Here is a 20,902-nt window from a genome sequence, read left to right on the forward strand (position 1 = left end):
ACTATCAGAACATGGGGTCATCTTTAAAAAATTGACTCACTGCATGGACTAGGAGCTTGCTCCATCCACTCCACGCATCAACCTGGTATTGCAGTACCTCCAGGAATGGTACACCTTTTAGGGGGAAATACCCAATGTCTAAAGTCAGCTTGATTTGTTGGAGGAGGGGGGTGGGTATCACCTGAGACTGTGTGCATTGAATGCTTCTGCCTTAGAGTGGCAGTGCAGGTGGCTTGTACCTGGCTTTCCCGAGACTTAGGTGTGTATGTACATGCATCACAATCTTCTTACACACTACAAACATGAATAGAAGGATGATCATGCTGGGGTGCCTGGCTGGCTCAATCAGTACAGCCCGTGACTCTTGATCTCAGTGTTGTGAGTTCAAGCACCACACTGGGTGTAGAGATTACTGAAAAAATAAACACACAAGTATAGTTATACCAAAAAAAAACTGACTCCCTGTTAGAAAAAAACATATTCTCTGTGTGCGCCCTGTGGGTGTGTTTTTAACTGATCTATATGTTCCAAAATGTTTTGCCCAACATTGAGTTTACAAAATGTAACCAATTTTAACAAATACATACAACAATTTAATTTCAACACAACATTCTAGACCCGGTAGATTTTTGAAAATGTTTCTGCTCTTCTGCATTATCCACATGACTCTAATGATGTGGTAGATGATGTGACCAATGGTGACAATAATAAATATAACTTATCAAGTGTTTACTACAAGCTAAACCCTTTTGATGAATTGGCCCTCATCTTGAACACTGCTTTGCAAGATAAATAATATCCCCATTTCAAAGATAAGGAAACTGAGGCTCAGGAAGATTATGACACTTGGCTGAAGCTTCACAATTATTACAGTGTCTGAGACTAGAATAGAACTGGATCTGGTGGTCTCTTTAGCCTGTGCTCATCCCCAAACTTTCCCACAGCTGAAACAGACCACTTCGGAATTAGGGTCCAGGACAAGGGCCGGCAACCTTTAAAAATACTAGTCTTGAATGAATCTTCTGACCCCCGTCCCTTCTACAGTCCTTGGGAGGGGGTGTGGGGGAGGAGGAGGAGGAGGGTGGATGGGAAGTGACAGGCTATACTCTCCCAAATTACAGAAAGCAGCCGTGAATGGCAGCAGTCATTTGACATGCTTTGCATGTCAAAATATCAGCAACGAGATGTAACACATGTTCTGTAGAACAATGACTTCCAGTCCAGAAATTTCTTGTGTAACCAGAAATTTTTTTGAAAGAAACTTTTTTTGAAAGAAACATCCCAATACTAGTTCTTTTTTGCGGGGCAAAGCTGTATCTGTGGCCAGGCCTTAGGGTGCTTACATGGAAGATGCCACCTCTCAGAGGGATTGAATGATACCCCTAGCTTTTAAACACAGCAAATCCAACAAAGCTAGTAAATGCCACTGAGCTAAATGCACCTCACTGCTCATGCCACTTGATGGAGAAGAAACCAAGCCCAGAGAGGCCAAGAACCTCACCTGAAGTCATGCAGCCAGTTGGTGGCGGCAAGGTTGGGTCTTTGATTTCAACACCTATGTTCATGACCGTGACACCGGGAGATGCTGGTTTTGCTAAAGGCTGCGTACTATAAAGATTATATGGCTCTGCACCCCTGGCTGAGAGCTTTCAATATGGCCTTGAAGTTCCACGGTGCTTTCTGAGGCCTCGAGGGCAATGGAATGCAGCGGTGCTAACTCTACCGTTGCAAAGACTCTTGGTCAACAAGATGGGCCACATCCAGGAGAAAGCACATGGCTCCTGCAGGGAGGTCACAAGCTTCCTGGAAAGCTATATTCTGCAGGGACAATATCAGCTCTCACCCAGGACACTTCACCAGAAACCATTTGCCCTCTGCAAAATTGCTTTTCCCACCCAGCCGTGTTCTTCTTATTCCATGCCAGAGAACTCTCCCCTAATCCTTTGCTGTCTGTACCCTGTTAAACGATAATTGTTTTTCCTCCCTAGGCCAGTTTCATTTCAGAAGAAATGCCAGTTGATGCTTTGAAAATGTCAGGATTTCCACAAATCTTAGATCACTGCTCTGATGGGCCATCCATCGTGCAGCCACTAAACCCCTTAGTACGGACATGCATGTCAGAGTCTTATCCTGGGGCCCCAGCTCTAATTGGCTTCACTCCTCTGATGTGTCTGGTGGCAGCTGTCTCTCCACTCGGGAGGCACAGCCCACCCTCACTCGGGAATGGAAACACGAGACTGAGCCTGAGGCACACGTGCTCAGCCCACCCCATTCTCCCGGCGCCAGCCCCATAGGAGGGTGCTTTCTTGAGTAACTTCCCTGAGGACACAGTGGCAGGTATTAACCTTCCATCCTATGGTGTTCTTTTCACAGGGATTGACTATCTGCACCCGGACCTGGCCTCGAACTACGTAAGTACAAGCTGACCTGGGTGGGCGCGCACGCACACACAGAAACACATGCACGCAAGCCCACTCATGCGCGCTTGAACTGCCCATCTTGCTGGAGCCACAGCTCAGACCAGAAGCAAAGGGACAGGGCCTGGGGCCTGGCAGCACGGAATGGTGGTGGCTTTGTGAGAAAACAATCAGGAGACTTGAGGTCTGAAAGCGCAAGCCCAGAAAAAAGGGAGAGATGAAGAAGAGAGAGCCTTGGCAAGCTTTAATTAATCAACTCTAGCTGAGGATATTGAATTGAAGGGTGGAAATGTGCCATTTGGGTTCTTGCTGGATAAAACCAACGGCAAAAAGCCAGAAAGAGGGACTACTCGCATCGCAACCATAGCTTTACCAAAGCAAGGACGTCATCTTTTTTTTACTGTTTGTGATTATGAGCACCCCACACTGACTTTCCCCTGCAACACTGAGTCTACCATATGGTACCCTTTGACAAATAAGACATATTCACAGAGAATCATGATACACGCTGTTGAGCTAGATCCACACGCTCTAACTTTTTACCTAGCAAATCACACGCTGCTTTCCTGACCAAACCTGCAAACCCTTTCAACATGAGAGATTGCTTTATGTTCACCCCAGGGAGTATACCAGCCAAGCACTGCTGTTCGTACTAAGCTATACTTCTCCCGTAACCTTCAGGTTGAAGTCTTTTTTTTAAATCTTACTTTAGTTAGCTTAAGAGTCTCATATTAAGGAGAATATGGACTTCATTAGAGAGAAGCTTGTTAACAAGCAGAAGTGTTGTCAGTTCAACATTCTGGGTCATTCATTCATCCTGGAAGGTGTGCGCATGCACATTGCAAAGAGAGGACAGAGATTTTCTGTCTGTGTATTGTGTTAAACATCAGGGAAAAAAGCACCAATCTGCTGAACTTCTATTTACTTCATGGGTCTTATAAATCTGGAAGAGTATATGTTGGACTAAGCATCTTTTTAATAATGATAATTATTAATAATAATAATAAAGTTAAATGAATCATTGGCACAGTCCAGCCAGTATGCCCCCCCCGAAGGAAATGATAGAAGTTAAACCAAAGCTCTATTCTCAGAGATGAGAATCCACCTCTATAGAAAAGACAAGAAACTGCCCGTGAGTTATAGGTTCTGCCACAGCGCCCATGTGCAGGTCTGAGGAAGCAGATCCCTCCTTGTCTCTGGGACCTTCTTCCCGCACTGCAGGCACCATGGAGCTGTCCGCCTGGCCGTTCCTTCTGCTTTTTTAAAGGGACTGCCCCATGCAGGGCCTCAACCACCTTCTCCAATGACCCTCTCTCCGCCTCCCCAAAAGGGGAGTTTGAGAAATGCGTGTGTTGCGTTTGCTCCAAGGCTCTGATACCCAGACGCCTTTCCTTAGGAAGAAATGGCAAAAAAAAAAAAAAAGAAAGAAAGAAATGGCCAAGGGATAAGAGCCTGTAGGGCTGGCAGGTTCATCTTCACCAGCTGCTCCCTGCACAGAAGCATTTATATTCTTTTACAGGCTGCACAGGGGTCCTACCATCTCCAGGACCCAGCGCCTTGCATAGCAGCCAAAGAGGGTGCTGTTCACTTTCACAAACCAGTGTTACCACATCTTACAGCTTGTAGGACTTCAAGGTTGCAGCAGCCGTCAGACAGGCTGAAAGCTCACAGTGCATGGCCTCCCTCCAGCCAGTCCAGCCCCCATGCAGGTCACTTCCATGTCAGGTGAAGGTGATAATCACTACACTATGGAAACATCCCGAGGCTGCTTACACAGAGAGTGACCTGGGCATCCTTCCTTCCCCCCACCCAGCCCACGTGCATCTGTGACAGGCTGCCCCCGATACCAGTTATCAGATTAAAAAGAGATAGTAATTCGAGTGGGAAAATAATCTTCTGGGGCTCTGATGAACTACAGGTACTACGCTAATCAAGAACGTGATACATCTGCCAAACACCCTGATCAGAAAATGGAAAATGAAGCATCCAAATTGGGAGGTGCCATCTCCCCTCAAATCAGCAATATCAGAATATACCTGAATAGCGCTATGGCTTCTATGACTGTTGTATTCCTTTTTCTTCCTTCCTTTCTTTTTTTTTTTTTGTTTCATTCTAAAAAATTTTTTTCTAATTAGAAAATAAATACATTTTCTCTGTAGAAAATTCGAGAAAGCACAAAATAGATTCAAAACCTGCCCATAGCACCACTCTTAATATTTTCGCATATTTCAGACTTCCACTTCTATGTGAATATTTTTTAACAAAATTGGGCTCTGTTGCATATACAGCTTCCCCCCATCCACTTGATATGTCATAAACATTTTTTATATTACTAAATATTCTTCAAAACATGGTTATAGGGGCTACATAGTCTTGTCTCATGCTGTAATTTATTTGAACATTCCAATCCTCAATTCTTGGACAACTATGTTGCTTCCAATGCACATCTCATTCAAAGATGAAGAATGACAGATAGTGACAAGGATGGTAGAGGGACTCCAAACCATAACCTGCTAAGAAGAGCTGAAAAAACTGGGTGGGGGGAAGATAACTAAGAGGCACTTTAAATACATTTTCAAATATTTCAAATTCTCCATGAGGAATGAGACATTTAACTCATTCAGTACTTTCTCCCAAGAAAATCCCCACCCGTGGGTGACAGCTGTGGGAAGAAGAGTGTAGTTCAGTTAAAGGAAGAACTGTCCAATGATTGAGGCTAATAAATAAAAGGAATTAGCTCTCCCAGGAAATAATGAGTTCCCCATTTCTGAAAATGGTCAAGGGGAGGGTTAATGACCATTTGGCTGGGATGCGGAGGAGATGACACCATCTCCTCTAAACTTAAACTAGATGTCACCGAAGAATTGAACAGGAAATGTGAGTTCCGTACAAAACAGCCTCCATCCAGAGGAAGGTCTGAGTCTTCGACATTTATCAAACACTTGGAACCTTACCAAAAAATTATCTATAATTACACATGGCTGTGAAGTGTTTCCGAGTCATTGGTACAGGTGAGAAAACAACATCCAAATATCTCCTTCTTAATTTCTCAGCAGAGAACTTGAACCTCAACTCGTTGGCTCCAGTCAGTGTCTCTCTCACCCTGTGTAGAGTTGAGAGTGACAACTTTGAAGCTACTAATCAAATTTATCTTCTTTATTTTTAATTAAAAATTTTATACTATAACTAACAGAATGAGAAAGGCAAGTGGAGTAGAGCTGCCCAGGAGAACAATGAAATCAGTGGATGGTGATAAGCTGATTAACAGGTGGCATCACACCTTGTTAGGTGACTTAATGGCTTGGATGTGATGAGCTTGCATAGTGCCCTTCTAGTGACATATGCTTTGAGTTTCTCCAGAAGCAAACCCTTAGACAGGGGTCAGAGTGCAAGTAGTTTATTTGGGAGGCGATTCTCGGAAGCAAGGATAGAATGGGGAATATAGAAGGGAAGGCGGCCAATAGACAGTGCATGATCAAAGTTACCATGGGGAGCAGCTCGAATTCGATCCTGCTAGAGAATCCAGGAGATGGTGTTGAACATGCGTGCCAGAATTTTCCCAACACAGATGGCTCACCACAGAGGCTGGGGTATTTGTACATCAACTCCTGTCAGTCATTGGTTGAAGGCTGGTCCTAGGGGGTGTGGATGTGAACATTCCAGCACCTCCTACCTTCTACAGTCTCAGAGAAAACTCTTGGCAAAGAGACACTGTGGAGTCTCTTGGATGGAGACTCAGGCAATTGGATGGAGGCAATTGGATGGAGTTCACCAGGGGATGGGTGACAGGCCAAAGGCATATAGGCCTGGTACTTGCAACATTCACCACAGGAGGATGACTGCTAATTGATTAAAGGTTACAATAAACAGAAAGGTACTGTGTTGAGAAAATTTCTTCTCACTACTGATTATTTTCAGTGAGAAGTGAAAACTCTATCAGAGGTTCTTGGACAACTATAACAAAAATTTCTTGATAATCAAACCAGGTAAAACATTTCCCAAAGCAGAATTAATTTGAAAGCTTTATTCCATATATCAAAAAAGAAGAGGGGAGCCTGGGTGGCTCAGCTGGTTGAGGGTCTGACTGGATTTCGGCTCAGGTCATGATCTCAGGGTTGTGAGATTGAGCCCCAAGTCAGGCTCTGTGCTGGGTATGGAGCCTGCTTAAGACTCTCCCTCTCCTCCTCTCCTTCTGCCCTTCCCCACCCCTGCTTGTGCTGTCTCTCTGAGGAAGAGAGAGAGAGAGAGAAGAATCTGAGTATGCTGGTACTCTAGGGTTCTTTCCATTTAAACTGAGAATTTAAATCCTTTGAAAGCTGCAAATCGTTATATAATGTAAGTCATTAGTGTTCATTTAATTCAGCAAATCTACTTTAAATCTGTTGATTGTTAGGAGCAAAGGACAATAATACCACTTTTATTTTTACTCTGTTGTTCTGTGATTGAATTTAATCGGAGAGATCCAGTCCCACTGGTCAATGCTCACTATTCCAAATGATTAAAATCCTCCTTTCCCCAGCCCTTCAGTAATAACATGAAATGAGTATTGGCCAAGAAATAATTTTAGACCAAGTCAAAATCAGAGTTCCTCTACCCCGTTCTCTCTGTGCAACCGGTCCGGATGTGTGGTCTAACTCCACTGAATCCCTATGTATTGAGCCCACTATGTGCAAACCCCAGAGGAAGAGGGAAAGCAGACATGGGTGTTCTCCAGAGGAGCCTGAGTCAGTGAGGACACAGGCGTGGGATGCGTCTAACAGGGGAGGGGCAGGCAGGCAGGGGTTGCTCACCACTTTACTGTGTGGCCCCCATGCGGTGACAACCACAGGTGGGTGCTCACAGTATGAGTCCTAGCTTAGGGGTTCTTCCAGGTCTATAGAACAGAGGAGGAGTCCTTCAAGAACACGTGACCTGTGACTGAGGTGGCAGCTTTCCGTGGACAGGCAGGCAGAGTGGAGCTGAGTGTCTCCTGTTTTGTTCCAAAGCCTGCTCTGCTGGAGCTACAGAGGTGAATAAATGCCTAGTGGTTCTATAAAACCCAAGAAGAGTCTTCTCCCAGTGGGTTGAGGTTTTCTCAGCAACAGACCTGAGACGAAGATTTAAAAGCAAGTCCTTTATTTGAGAGAAGATTCCAGGAAGTACCAGCCAGGGAGAAGAGAAACGACACCAGAAGGGACAGCAGCCAGGAAAGGGTTTGTTAGGAAGCCAGTGACCACTGAGGGCAATGGGAACTTAATCTCACTGTAGAACTCTGGGAGGCAGTGTAGACAGAGCCCTCTCAGAATTACCCCCAACGCTTGTCAGTCGGGGGTTGAGGGTTGTGCTTCTGAAGCAGGTGCAAGGTGGGAAGCTCAGGGTTTAACTCCCTGCCTCTTCTGGCCTGTGCATTATCCGTGCAGAATAGGGTCAGGGGACAGACAGCAGAGTCTTTAGACACAGAGTGGCAATTGATGGCAGTTGGAAATCAACCAGCAGGCAAAGGTAGGGTTTCTAACAGCATGACAACAGTGGAAACGGAGTCAAACCTGAGTGTGACTCCTGGCTCCCTAATTCATAGTTCTGCGACCTTGGGCTAGGAATCCTGTAACCCCCCTTGAGCTTTAATCTTCTCATTGGTGGAATGGGCAAAAAAATCAGGTTTGTTGTGAGATATCGTTGAGATAACATGTGTGTCAGGTAGATAGTAGATGTTCAACACACATTCATCTCCTTCTCAAAAGAGCTGAGATCACAACTCTGCCTCATGGCAGCTTGTTCCGCTGGAGGACAAGCAGGGGAGTGCCTTTAAAAGCCAGTGCAATTGCTCAGTGCACAACACGGGTCAGCTCAGAGTTATCATCCAGACCAAGTGTAAGGTCGTGAGGGAAAGCAGAAGCCAAAAAGTGGAGGTCACCGAAGTAAATCTAAAAGATTTCTTTGAAAGATAAAAGTTTGATTTTATTTGAAAAAAATGAAAGATTTATTTGAAAAAGAACATCCAAGCAAACAGAAGATACAAGGGGAAAGAAGACCCATTGCTCACGGCCAGGCATGTAATGAAGAAGGATGGCCCTGAGAAGCGGAAACTCTGATCCACACCCAGCTTCTCTGTCACGGATCTTTGAACTAAAAGGATATTCAGAGGGGAGGGCTAATCCCAAGGTGAGTGAAGGGACTATAAAATAGCAATTTTTCCAAATGAGGATTTTTCTGGGCCAGGAAATGACATCTCCTGATGTTTTAGTGATCGCAGGGTGGGGCACGGGCATCTGCCCGAGGGCCTCCGTCTTTCAGCTGGGAAACTGTGGGTCATCTTCCGAGCAGTCTCGAGACCCTGTGCTGAAAATCAGTGCAGAATCACATGCTCTTGCTGGAGTTTTCCATGGATTCTTGACTGCAGCAAATGTGAAAGAGTGTGTTGACCAAGAGCTCATCCTTCCCGAGACCTATAACTTCTGAAAGAAAGCACCCCTCTCTAGAGGGGTAAAGTATATTTCCCACCCCTTGACTGCGGGCTGGGCCTTGTGACTTGTTTAAAGCAATAGAATAATACAGAGATGTTGTGCCAGTTTATGGATGAGGTCTTACAAGGCCTTTTATGTTCCCATGTGCCCTCCTATGCCTCTACCATCACCACCAGGCTGGCCTCCTGGACCCAGGAGCTGGTGAAGAGCTGGCAGAGCCTGAAACACAGCCACTCAAGTCAATCCATAGAACTGAAGAAACAGAGCCACCTTTCTGAGCTCTCCCATTTCACCTGAAACCAGCCGACCCCAGAAGCAAGCAAGACCAGCCAAGAAAGCAGAGCTGCCCAGCTGAGCCCAGCCTAGATCATCAAACTCCCAGCCAAACTGCAGACCCATAAGTGATATAAAAGCTTATTGTTATACACTGCTGACATATTCTGTTGTTTTTATGCAGAAGCTGTTACAGTTACCCATGCTAGACCCCCTCCTTGGTCTTGCATAGTAATGATTTCCATCCCAACATAAGGTGTATTTCTTTGAAAACTTTCCCAGAATCTAATGATTAATCTTATCATTCATTTTGGCACTTTACTCATTCACTTGTTCGACAAAGCTATTCCCCTATAATGCATGACTACATCACAACTAGATCACCAGCTCTTTGTAGGAAAGTGTGTACTTCTCTATTTTGTGTCCCTCTTAACATTTAGCATGATTGTTAGCAGACATTTAATAGATCTTTGTTCAGTTGAATGGAATATTCTTCATTCATACTTTTGCAAATAAAATCAGGCACTAAATCATATGATGGATGATCCTCTATTGATGATGAATGGAAAGTCTAGCATGCAGGACCTTCTAACTCCCATCTCTCAACCACCTCATAGGTGGATGGCCTCATTCCATTCCCCATAATGCATGTCCCCAGGGAGGGAAATAGAGGACCATGGAACTAACTGAGGTCCCCATGACCAAAAGCCTGGAGAGAATATGCCTCTTGGTGTGGATAACCCACATGCAGGTAGCCAGGAGCTATTTTTTTCTGTAACGTCTAGAGCTTGTCAGGTGGTAGGAATGCAATTAAGTTCCTGTATGGGAGAGGACAAATTATGCTCTTTGGTTCAGCTCAAAATCGGAAACGTGGTATATTTATGCTCCAGGGTTATTTCACCAAACAAAGTTCTTATAAAAGAAAAAGCCCACCCCTTAGGACCTGCACTTTTCCGTTCTTTTGATGGGTTCTTGACAGGTAACTGTCCTGAAGAGGGTCTTCCGGAGCACTCTGAAGGGCTGCCAGCTCTGAGCCCGGAGGAAGTGCCTTTGAGCTTGGCAGCAGTGTACACACCAAGGCTCCAGGTCGCAGGTGGCCGCCATGATGAAAGGACACCTGCTGGACATGGGCCCAGTCCCAAGCCCTGGATGACTAGATGCTACAAAGTACCAAGCACATGCATGGCTCCAGGCTTTTAGACCAATTAATATTTAAGTAACCACATTAATATTGCATTCGAAATTGAGGTTTAAACAACCTTTATGTCTTACTGAAAGAAGGTGTTCACTTCTTTTGATGTACTTGTTAATGCTGGCCAGGTCATAGTAAACATTTTATGACCAGGAGACCAGACTGATTATTGGGGATAAGATCTTTTTCTTAATCATCTGGACAGATCATCAAATGGCTATCATCTGACTTAACCCATGTGCTAGATGAATCTGTTCATTTTTATAAGGTTGTATTTTGATAGAAAAATGGGAGAAAATAAAATCTGGTTTAACTGAAATGAACTGCTCATTTGGACCTAGGTGTATAACTACAGCCAAAAGCGAAGAAAGAAATATATGAATAATCAATTTTTCCATGTTGCTCAGTTGACTAGCTTTTGTTCCATTGAACCGGGTCAACATTTAAGAGACTTGTACTGAGTTTCTACCATGTGCAAGATGCTGTAATAGTGGCCTGGATTTAAAAATGTGAAAAATCTGCTCCCCACCCCCAGGGATTTCAGAGTTCAGTGGGGAAGGCACACTTGTAAGTATATAATTAAATCATAATGTAGTCCTTGCCATCCTGGAAATAAATATACTGCCCACTATGGGAACAAGCAGCAAGACCAAGCAAGTTAGCCCTAAAAGTTAGAGAAGGAAAAATCCTTAAATGCTTTTTAAAAATGTTCTTTTGGGTTGATACAGTATGTGAATTCATTTAGAAGCTTGTTCTAAATGATACTGAACAAAGGGTGATCGGATTATAATTGGTTTAATCTGGAGATTTGCTTCCACCAAGAAGCCAAGACTAAAAGTAGCCCACAAAAGTCATTTTCTTACCTTACATTCTCTAAAGTCCTTTGACACAGTCTCATCTCTTGGACTAAATTTAAATGGCTTAAAGACCAAGATAATGTCTTTCCATTTATTTTTTTGTTCATGAGAAAATCAACTAGAGGCCTCTTTCCCCAAAGAGATCATTAATAGACATTCTTCTATAAGTAAATGACTGAATTGTGGATGGATGGATGGATGGATGGATGCTGATGAGACTATTAGGATTTTATTATGCTTTTATCATCAAGCATACCTGTTCAGAAAAAGTACATGTTTACATGATATGACAAGCCACAAGGAAGTCATCTGTGCAAATGTCAAGAATACTTTCTCCACGGCCTTTGTTTCTTTCTTACTCTCCTCCTCATTATCAGAGACACTCATCGAATTCCCGAGATGTGAAACATTTCACTAGATTTCCGACTTTGGCTTTTTAGCTCAGAGAATCAAACACCCTTAGGTGACCTCCACCTTGCTTGCAGCAGACCTCACAAATAATTAATTTGTCAATATGTCCTTACTGCAGCTCTGACGAGAAATACTGCACCTATTAAGGTGACATCGATTCTACCCTCTCCCTTTCTTCATGGGCCTATTTCCTAACTCTGCTTCCTTAAAGCCACAGTTCTGGACATGTGAGCGAGCCTGCGCAGATTCTTGAATCCACATGCCCCATCCAGAAGGAAAGAGTGGGTGGCCATCTACAAGGCCTGTCCAAGTTCTGTTGCCATGCCACAGAGCCCAAGTGCGTGCGTCCACTGGAGGCTGGCCTACGTGAGGTCATTGCCAGGGCACCGGGGCATCTGATGGAGACCAAAGGTCTGACCCATCATCCAGTCTCAGTTTTCTGAAGTGGCAAAAAAGACCAAGAAACAATGCCCAGGCTTCAGGGAAAGAGGATTAGACCCTGAGCCATGGATATTTCTAATGTATAATACACTCATGTAGTTGTATTCAAGAATCATGAGGATCTCACTTTGGTTTCAACTAGATCCCATTCTTCTCTTTAAAATCTCTCAGTTATGTTTTGAAGCCAAAGCCTTTTTGTGGTAGGCAGAATTCCAAAAGGCCCTCAAGATACCCACCCCCAGGTGTAAATGCCTTGTATAACCCCTTCCCCATGAGTGTGAGCAGGACCTGTGAATATGATGGGTTATCACTCCCATGACTAGGTTGCATTATATGGCAAAGTTAAAGGGATTACTGATGTGTGATTAAGGTTCCTAATTAGTTGACTTTAAGTTAATCAAAGGGGAAGTTATCCTAGGTATCTTACCTAATCAGGTGAGCCCCTTAAAAAGAGGATCTATAGTTCAGAGAAGGAAGAAGTAAGAGTAATTTTAAGCAGTAGAGACTATCCATTGTTGGCTTTGAAGAAAACAAACTACCATGTTGTGCAGAAAGCACACGTCAGGGAATGGTGGGCCACCCCTTAGAAGTTAAGGGCCTCAGTCTTACAACCACAGGGAACTGAATTCAGCCAACCACCACTGAACTTGAAAGAGGACCTCAAACCTTAGATGAGATTGCAGCCCCAGGAACATCTTAAGCAAGGTGAGACTGTGAGCAAATGATCAGAACTGTGAGACAATAAATTGGGTGTTCTTTTAAGCCACTAATTTTGTGGTAATTCACTATATGGCAATAGAAAACGAATATAGCCTTCTTGATTATAGTTGAGATTTGAACATGAACTGAATGACTTACTTTTCCTCTGAGTTAATAAAAACAGATTGTTCTTCAGGTTTTACATTTGTTAATATGGTTGCTCTTAGCTCAAAAATAACTCTCTCATAAATTATAATTCTGCTACAACTAAGGGTCAGGGAAATTTAGTATAAGAGTCAAGAGTTTTGGGGCCAAACCCCCTGAGTTCCAATCCCACCCCAAGTACTTGCTAGCTATGTGACCCTAGACAAGTTAATCTCTCTGTGCCTCATCTGTAAAATGGGTTAATAATATTTATTGATAAGTATTATACTTATCAATATCTTATTGATGGTTGTGATAAGTCAATTAAATAGTATACACAAGGCCCTTAGAACTGTTCCCAACATATTGGACACCCTGTGTTAAGGGGTGCAAGTTGCAATTTAAGCAACTTGCCTGAGGTCATGCAGCTAGAACTTAGCAGAAACCCACAAACCTGAGATGGTGAGGCGTCAAAATCCATGCTCTCAACTCCTCCCTGTCCCTGCCTAAGGACACATAACAAATTCATGAAAACCATTTTGAAAATGAAATTCAAAGAACCAATTAACGTGCTATTCTAAGTTTTCATGTTTTCCCTCCACTTTCCTATTGTTACAAAGTATGCCAAAAGTTCATGTAACTTGTTACAGCAGCAAAAGAAAACTAAACAGGCCCTCTTTGTTGAGAATGATGTGTTTCCTCCACTTGGAGGAGAACAGAACACACAAACCTCACAGGTGGCTGAGGGTAGGACATTACCCCTGGCCACTACCCCAGCTCTGCAGGCTCAGTGGAGACCCAGGTAAACCAGGTCTGAGGCCAGCAACAGCCTGGATGAGGCCAAAACTGCTCCACATAGAAGTCAGCAAATCAAAGCCCTTAAAGCAGCACAGGTGTGGACGCTGAGGCGAATCCATGTGGCCAGAATTCATCCCCTGAGACTTCTCAGTCCTTTATAGATTTCTCAGTCCTTATTGAAATAGATGCCCCTAACATCCCCATTTCTCCAGCACATGTTTTCTCAAAGCTGATACCGCCTTCACTTCAAGTTGACTTGAGGGCATTTGTCAATTTTTAATCTCTTTTCAATGCCTCCGAGTGAATATGGTTGAAGCAAATGGGGGAATGATGGTCTGTCCTGGGTACATGGAAAGGTAGGCTTTGCTAGAACAACTCTAGGGATTTGACAGGTGTTCTGGTCCAGTCCCTATCTCACTTCATAGGAGGAAACTGAGGCCACGGAGGAATGTGACCGGTCAGAGGCACACAGCAGGTTAGAGCAGAGCCAGTCCTGGCACTGAAGTCTCCAGCATCCCCCCACCTGGAAGATTGGCTGTACCCGCCCCCCTCTATGGGCCAGCCTACACGGCAGTGCGGAGCCACATAGCCAGATGTTCCCGCGTGCTCAGGCAAAACCCAGCCGAGGCAGAGAACCAGCTGTGGGTCCCTCTGTGGGAGCTTCAAGCCTCTTGGCCCTCTCTGAGCACAATCTTCCCCTGCCAGGTCCTCCCAACCCACCCTCTGCCACCTACCCCTGCCATTCAGCCGCCAGAGAGAACCCTCCGGATCAGGTTATGTCTGGCCTGCTCTGACTCTTTTGTACCGTTTTTGGGTGCCGCCACCCTCACTTTGGTCTACTTTTGCCTCCAAGTACCAGCACCTGCTCTTTTCTGTGGAGGACTGCCCAAGGGCTCCTGGAGCCTGCTTTGCCCCACATGCTTGGAGACCTGATAAGTCTGGAAACTGACACTCCCGCTTGGCACCATTGAATCTGTGACTGCCTGTCGGGGCATGAGAACCTGGGCTCAGGCTGGGAAAACACTGGGGTGCAACTCACCCCTCAGAACCTCCAGCAGGACTTGCCTGAAATCCCATCTTGGCCTGGCATCCTCTGATGTTCTATCCTGCTTCTCCCCCTCCTTCACCGGTTTCCCCTGGGAGCACATCATCCATAAATCACTTCAGTAAATCTCACAAGCCTCCATCTCTGAGTTTGCTCTGGAAATCCTGACCTCCTTACGTTTGAGCAATCAGGAACTTGGGCAAAGCCGAATTTTCCATCCTACATGGCCAAGGCGGAGAGAATCTCTGACATAGAAATAAGATTAGCTTCTCAACCATGGTAACCCTGCTGGCTCCCAACCTACGGGAAATTATTTTTCACAAAGAAAGAACCCTTAATTATCAACAGATATTTAAAACCTGAAGCCAAGTACAGGAAGCCAGGGCTTGGCTCTGAGCAATATTCCTCCTCATCATCCCCAGCATGATGGTGAGGTCTGTACTTTTAATGTCGTGCACACACAACCTCTCCACAATGCGCGCTCTGCTAGGCAGAAGAAGAATAAGATGTATTACAGTGTGTGGGAGATGTTTTCATTAAGCTATGGAAATAGAAGGCTTGTGTTTTATAGCTCAAACGTTGCCAATTTTTAAAATAAGAGGTTTAGTGTAAATCTAAGCTATTCAGGGAGCATGAGTCCAAGGACTCCCATTGAGTGACTGTGAGCAAAAATGCATTGTTTGATTTTTATGGTCCTCAGTGTCCCCATCTGTAAAACCGATGATTGTCTTCTCTGCTTGAGAATCAAAGGAGTATAATGATTATCCATATTACTGATTTGAACAATGGGTCTTTGCTGATTGATCCAAAAATATAAATTAAACTCCCCAGAATGCTAAAACCATTGATGCCCTTCTGGTACTGATCTTGGACCACCCTTCTTTCTCCACCAAGCCCCACAGACACGAACATGTCCTCTGCTGAACGTGTAGAGAATGTTCCAGAAGACTCAGTAGGAAGGAGCCAGTTTCTGTGTGGGTGTCAGCATGGTGACCAGACAGACACTGAGTCATTTGATACAGTCAGCACCTCACTGGGATTCTTCCCAGGCACTTTACAAAGACTATATTCCCTGTGAACAAGACATAGCCCGGGTTCATTAACACCTCAACTAATCACTCACAAGCAATCACAGTCATCCTATCCTACACGACAGTTTGGTTTGTGACTTTTCATTTGTTGCTTGGCTGGTCTTCACTCATAAATCCCCTCACACGGAGAGTTGATTGTTGTCAACAGGGAAGAAGATCCATCTTTTCTCTCCCACCTCATCTCCCTGCCATAGCTCTAATATTTTGATCCCCTCTATTTAGTCTCTTTGTCTCTGTCAGCTTCTTCAAATTGCAGCAGTACTGATACCCAGCATTTGTTGAGTATGTACTGTGTACCTCTCAAGATAGGAAACCAAAGATCAGAGAGGTTAGTGATCTCCCTTAGCTCACACATCTAGTGAAGAGTGAAATGTGAAGTTCACCATTTGTCACGCTGACTTCACTCAGCTGGGGCCCCTCCAGGCTCCCACAGCTAGCAAATGACCTGTGTTCTCATTATTAATATTAACCTCCATGCACCATATTTACAAATCCTTCCAAAAGAAAACAAACCTGCCTTGGAAACAATGCTTATAATTATAATCATGGATACTACTTGTTCCTCACAGGGAATGCTTAAAATACCAATTTAAATGCAAATGAACCTTATCATCCAAATTAGACTCATTCCACTGTGTTGAAATTAATATAGAAAATAATATCGAGCATTAAATTATGAGTAATTAATATTGACACAATGAAAAAAATACTCTCACTTCAATATGTTGGGGAGGAGAAGTCCTGTCTGCATGTGTGCTGTGAATACTGGAAGTAACAACCAGAACACAGTAGCCCCAGTGCCTGGCATGGCTGACATGCAGGATACCACAAGAGAAATATCGGGGGAAGACAAAAGCCAATGATACATCTTAGGACCAAGTAAGCTACTCTTTGGTTCTAAAGAAAGTACACTATCCTGTTATCTAAGTGACTACATGTTATTTAAGAATAAGTTATTTCTTAAATACTAAAGAGCTGTAGGGAGAGCCTGAAAAATTAAAATCTTTTAAACATGAAAACAAAGAGAGCCTATGTCTCCTCTATAATCTCACTTGAAGGCTGGCAAACCATGACGCACAGGCCAGCAACCTCTTTCTATAAATAAAGTTTTATCGGAACCCAGCCACGCTCATTTGTTGACTTAAGGTCTATGGCCCCTTTCACGGTACAGTGGCGGAGCAGAGTAGTTACGACAGAGACCATCAGTCCTACAAAAGCCTAAAATTTTTACTATTGACCCTTTAAGAAAAAGTCTGCTGAAATCCCCTGATCTAACCAGCCATGTGTCAAGACATAGGCAAATGGCTTTGTAAGAAACAGGAGTCCAGAGAGTTGCAACGTGGGCCCAGTCACAGCTGTACCACTTTCCAGCACTCCGGCATCTGGCAAGCTGCTAGATGGCCAAGGAGCTAGCATCCTCATTTGTAAGCTGAGAAAATTAGGTTCTTGTCTGTTGTAACTCTAAAATCTTATGAAATTCTCCTCTCTTCCAATAAAATCACTGATTAAGAAACAAAAGCTAAATTGATTTTATAAGCAAATGAAATTGTCAAGTACTTACTTTTGAGAATGACAGACATAAAGTCAAAGTTATGTTCCTTTTCCATGCATGATGCTTTCTATTTTAGTCACTGTGACTGAGTGATTTCAAAGAGTTTAGCATTTGTTATTGCCTTGGATTCCCCCCAGAAGCCAACCCTGAGGTGCTGATTCACAGATACATAGTTTTAATCACATATTCCTATCTGTAAACATTTTTTAGCAGCCTCTCCGAATATGTTCATAGTTATTTATCCACACACTGTATGTATGTCCTACTGTAACAATGGACTATGCACATCATAAAACTATTCAAGGAAGAAAGTTTTAAAAGGTAAGATAAAAATACTTAAAACATCATAGTACACACCCATGTCCATAGCAGCATTAGTCACAATAGCCAAAAGTTGGGAGCAACCCAAATGTCCCTGGACAAGTGAATGGATAAACAAAATATCCACACAATGGAATATCACCCAGTCTTAAAAAGGAAGGAAATTCTATTTCATGCTACAACATGGATGAACCTTGAGGATATTATGCTAAGTGAGATAGCCAGTTACAAAAAGACAAATACTGTTTGCTTCCATTTCCATGAGGTACCTAGAGTCATTGAGTTCATAGAGACAGAAAGTAGTGATGGCTGCCAGGAGCTGGAGAAGGAAAGGAGGGAGGGAATAGGGAGTTACTGCTTAATAGGTATAGCATTTCAGTTTTGCAAGATGAAAAAGTTCTGGAGATTGGTTCTGGAGATTGGCTCAACAATGCAAATATATTTAGCACTACCGAACTATATTTTAAGATAGTTAAGATGTAAATTTCATGTGATGCTTTTTTTCACCGCAATTAAAAATAAATATGTAATTTTTTTTAAATCGAGCTTTAAAAAAAGGAAGTTGTCATATATTATCCCCACACCCCAGTGGATCATTTTATCCATCCCTTGAGATGCACATGCCCATTTTGGAGACCTTTGCACTAAATAACCAGTGTGTAAACCTGTCCATAGTGTGATCAGTAAAATGTTCTGAATAAAAAATCCTTTTGCCAAGTAGATGTTAAGATTTATCTCTTCAAGGAAGATAAAACAGTATAATAGAAATGGTGCTGAGGAGGGACACACAAGCATATGGCTCTGAGCTCCATGCCATCTCTGCTATTTAGTTACTGTGACTTGAGGCAAGTTCATCAACCTCTCTGGGCTTACATTCCTCAAATGTAAAAGAAACATGTTTTCATTTATTCATTCAACAACTATTTATTGAGTGCTAATATTATACCAGGAGCTATGGTATATTAGTTACCTAATAAAATATGTGGTATATTAATTAACTATATAATATTTGCTGCATAACAAATAACCTCCAAAACTTGGACACATAAAATAACAGTTTTTATCTCACACAGTATCCATGGATAGCAGAAGCAACTTGGTTGGATGGTTCTGGTTCAGGGTCTCTCTTGGGGTTGTAGGTAAGATATCAGCTGGGGCCACATCATCTGAAGCTTTGACTGGGGTAGAGTATCTGTTTTCAAGATGAATCACATGGGAATGGCTGCTGGCAGGATGCCTCAGTTCCTCCCCCTGTGTGGGTCTTCATGAACTGCTTGAGTATCCTCATGACATGGCAGCTGACCACCCTCAGAGCAAATGATGTGAGAGGAAGCAAGATGAAAGCTACAATGTCTCTCATGGTCGAGCCTCAGAAGCCACCCACCACCATTTTGCAATATCCTATTTGTTCTATGGGTCAGCCTTCTTCATTGTGGGACACTCTATGCAAGGTCAAGAATACCAAGGGGCAAGAATCACTGGGGGCCAGCTTGGATACATTGACGCATAAAGTGAACATAGTGCTTACCCTCAAGGACCTTATCATCTAGAGGGGAAAATTGACTCCAAATAAATAATTGTAGAAAGAATTGTTTATTTGTAACTGTGGTGCCTTGCTATGATGGAAGAGTACTGAGTCTTATAAATGTGTTTAATGTGAGGAACTTGATCTTGTTTGCTGTGTGAGGGAAGTCTTCCCTGCAGAAGAGAACATTTATGTTGATGCCTTAAGGATGAAGAGGAGTCAGCCAGGTATCTGGCAGCAGAGGAAACAGTTTGTGCAAAGGCCCTGAGAAAGGAATATGCTCAGCCCTTTCAAGGATCTAAAGAAAGCTTGTGTGCATGTGGGGGGAAAGGGAGGAGCATATCAATCCAGGGAGAAAAAAATGACCTGAGATGACACTGGACCAAAGGAAAGAGACCTGACTGTGTGGAATTTATGAACCATAAGGATTTGCAACTTCATCATAAAAGCAAAGGGAACTTTTTCTTCCAAGCAGTGGTGGGGTGTGGAAGGAGATGCCTGGATTTGGTATTTTTCAAAGATCTGTCTGCTCTGGAGATGAATTGTGGGAAGCTGGGAGACCATATGGGGGAGTTTTCTAGGAGAAAGATAACCTGCAAAAGAGCTGTCGTCTTTTTTAAAAGAGAGAGAGCAAGAGAAAATGTAAAGTGCTCCAAATTTAGGAGACACTCACTAAATATTACTTCCCTCTCCCTCTTAAAACAAACAACCCAGGAACACTTAAAGTAAGGTGATGTCTGCAAAACAGATATCTCTAAAAAGAGTAGACAAAAATATTGTCAAATACTGCTAGCCTCATTAGGCACCTCGTAAGCTCAGGGACTAGGGTCCAGAAGGAGCCTTGTCTTGGGAAACAGAGGAGGATTTAGCAGCCATCTTAATGCCTTGCTCCGCCATCAGCAGGAACCCAGACCAGCCCACAGGGAGCTCTGAATAGCATTTATGATGCTTAATCAGAAAGCATGCAGCGTTGATCTGGAAATTAATTGGATGCTTAGGTTTTTCACACATCATGGAGAGTTAGACATCACAAAGAATTTGATAGGAATATATTTAGTAACAGTATCACTTATGTTCAGTCCCAAGCGGAGACCCTTATCTACTTTGGGGCTCATTATATCCTGAGTGACAATGGGTGCTCAGCAAATCTCTTTTGATTATGATGATTAACCACATTGCTCAGTGTCTTTAATAGCTAGTGAGGAATTGGACCAGACCTGGGGTTTTTTAAATATGACCTACTGTGCGATTATGTATTTAATCACTTTTACTTAATGGACTCACTGTTTTAACTTAATAGATTGTTTCTAAAGGTAACTGTATGTTATCACCATAATGGAAACCATCACTGGCTATACAAATAAGATGATCATTAAAAATAGACACAGTCCTCCCCTAAAACTCCCAGTGAACAGCCCATGGTGGGTGCAGCATGCCTTGAGAAATGCCAGGCTGGGGTGTGCCTATAGCAGAGGAGCTTGGAATGAATAGCCAGGTCATCGGTCCCCTCAGCTCTGTGTGCCTGCAACACACAGCAACCGATAAAGAATGCAGGAGAATTACAGACCAATATCCCTGATGAACATGGATGCAAAAATTCTCACCAAAATACTAGCCAATAGGATCCAACAGTACATTAAAAGGATTATTCACCATGACCAAGTGGGATTTATCCCTGGGCTGCAAGGTTGGT

General features: G+C 43.4%; 1 protein-coding gene across 1 annotated transcript in view; it reads left to right on the top strand.

Moving 5' to 3' along the window:
* Window positions 1-20,902, top strand: part of PCSK2 (proprotein convertase subtilisin/kexin type 2) — a 250,696-nt gene that overhangs the window by 142,145 nt on the left and 87,649 nt on the right. The window contains exon 5 of the mRNA XM_006744248.3: window positions 2,374-2,411. Within this exon, the coding sequence (XP_006744311.1) occupies window positions 2,374-2,411 (38 nt within the window). The remainder of the gene's footprint in view (window positions 1-2,373; window positions 2,412-20,902) is intronic.

The sequence above is a fragment of the Leptonychotes weddellii genome, chromosome 10, assembly GCF_054177405.1.
Source record: "Leptonychotes weddellii isolate Sample4059 chromosome 10, ASM5417740v2, whole genome shotgun sequence".
NCBI classification, from domain to species: domain Eukaryota; kingdom Metazoa; phylum Chordata; class Mammalia; order Carnivora; family Phocidae; genus Leptonychotes; species Leptonychotes weddellii.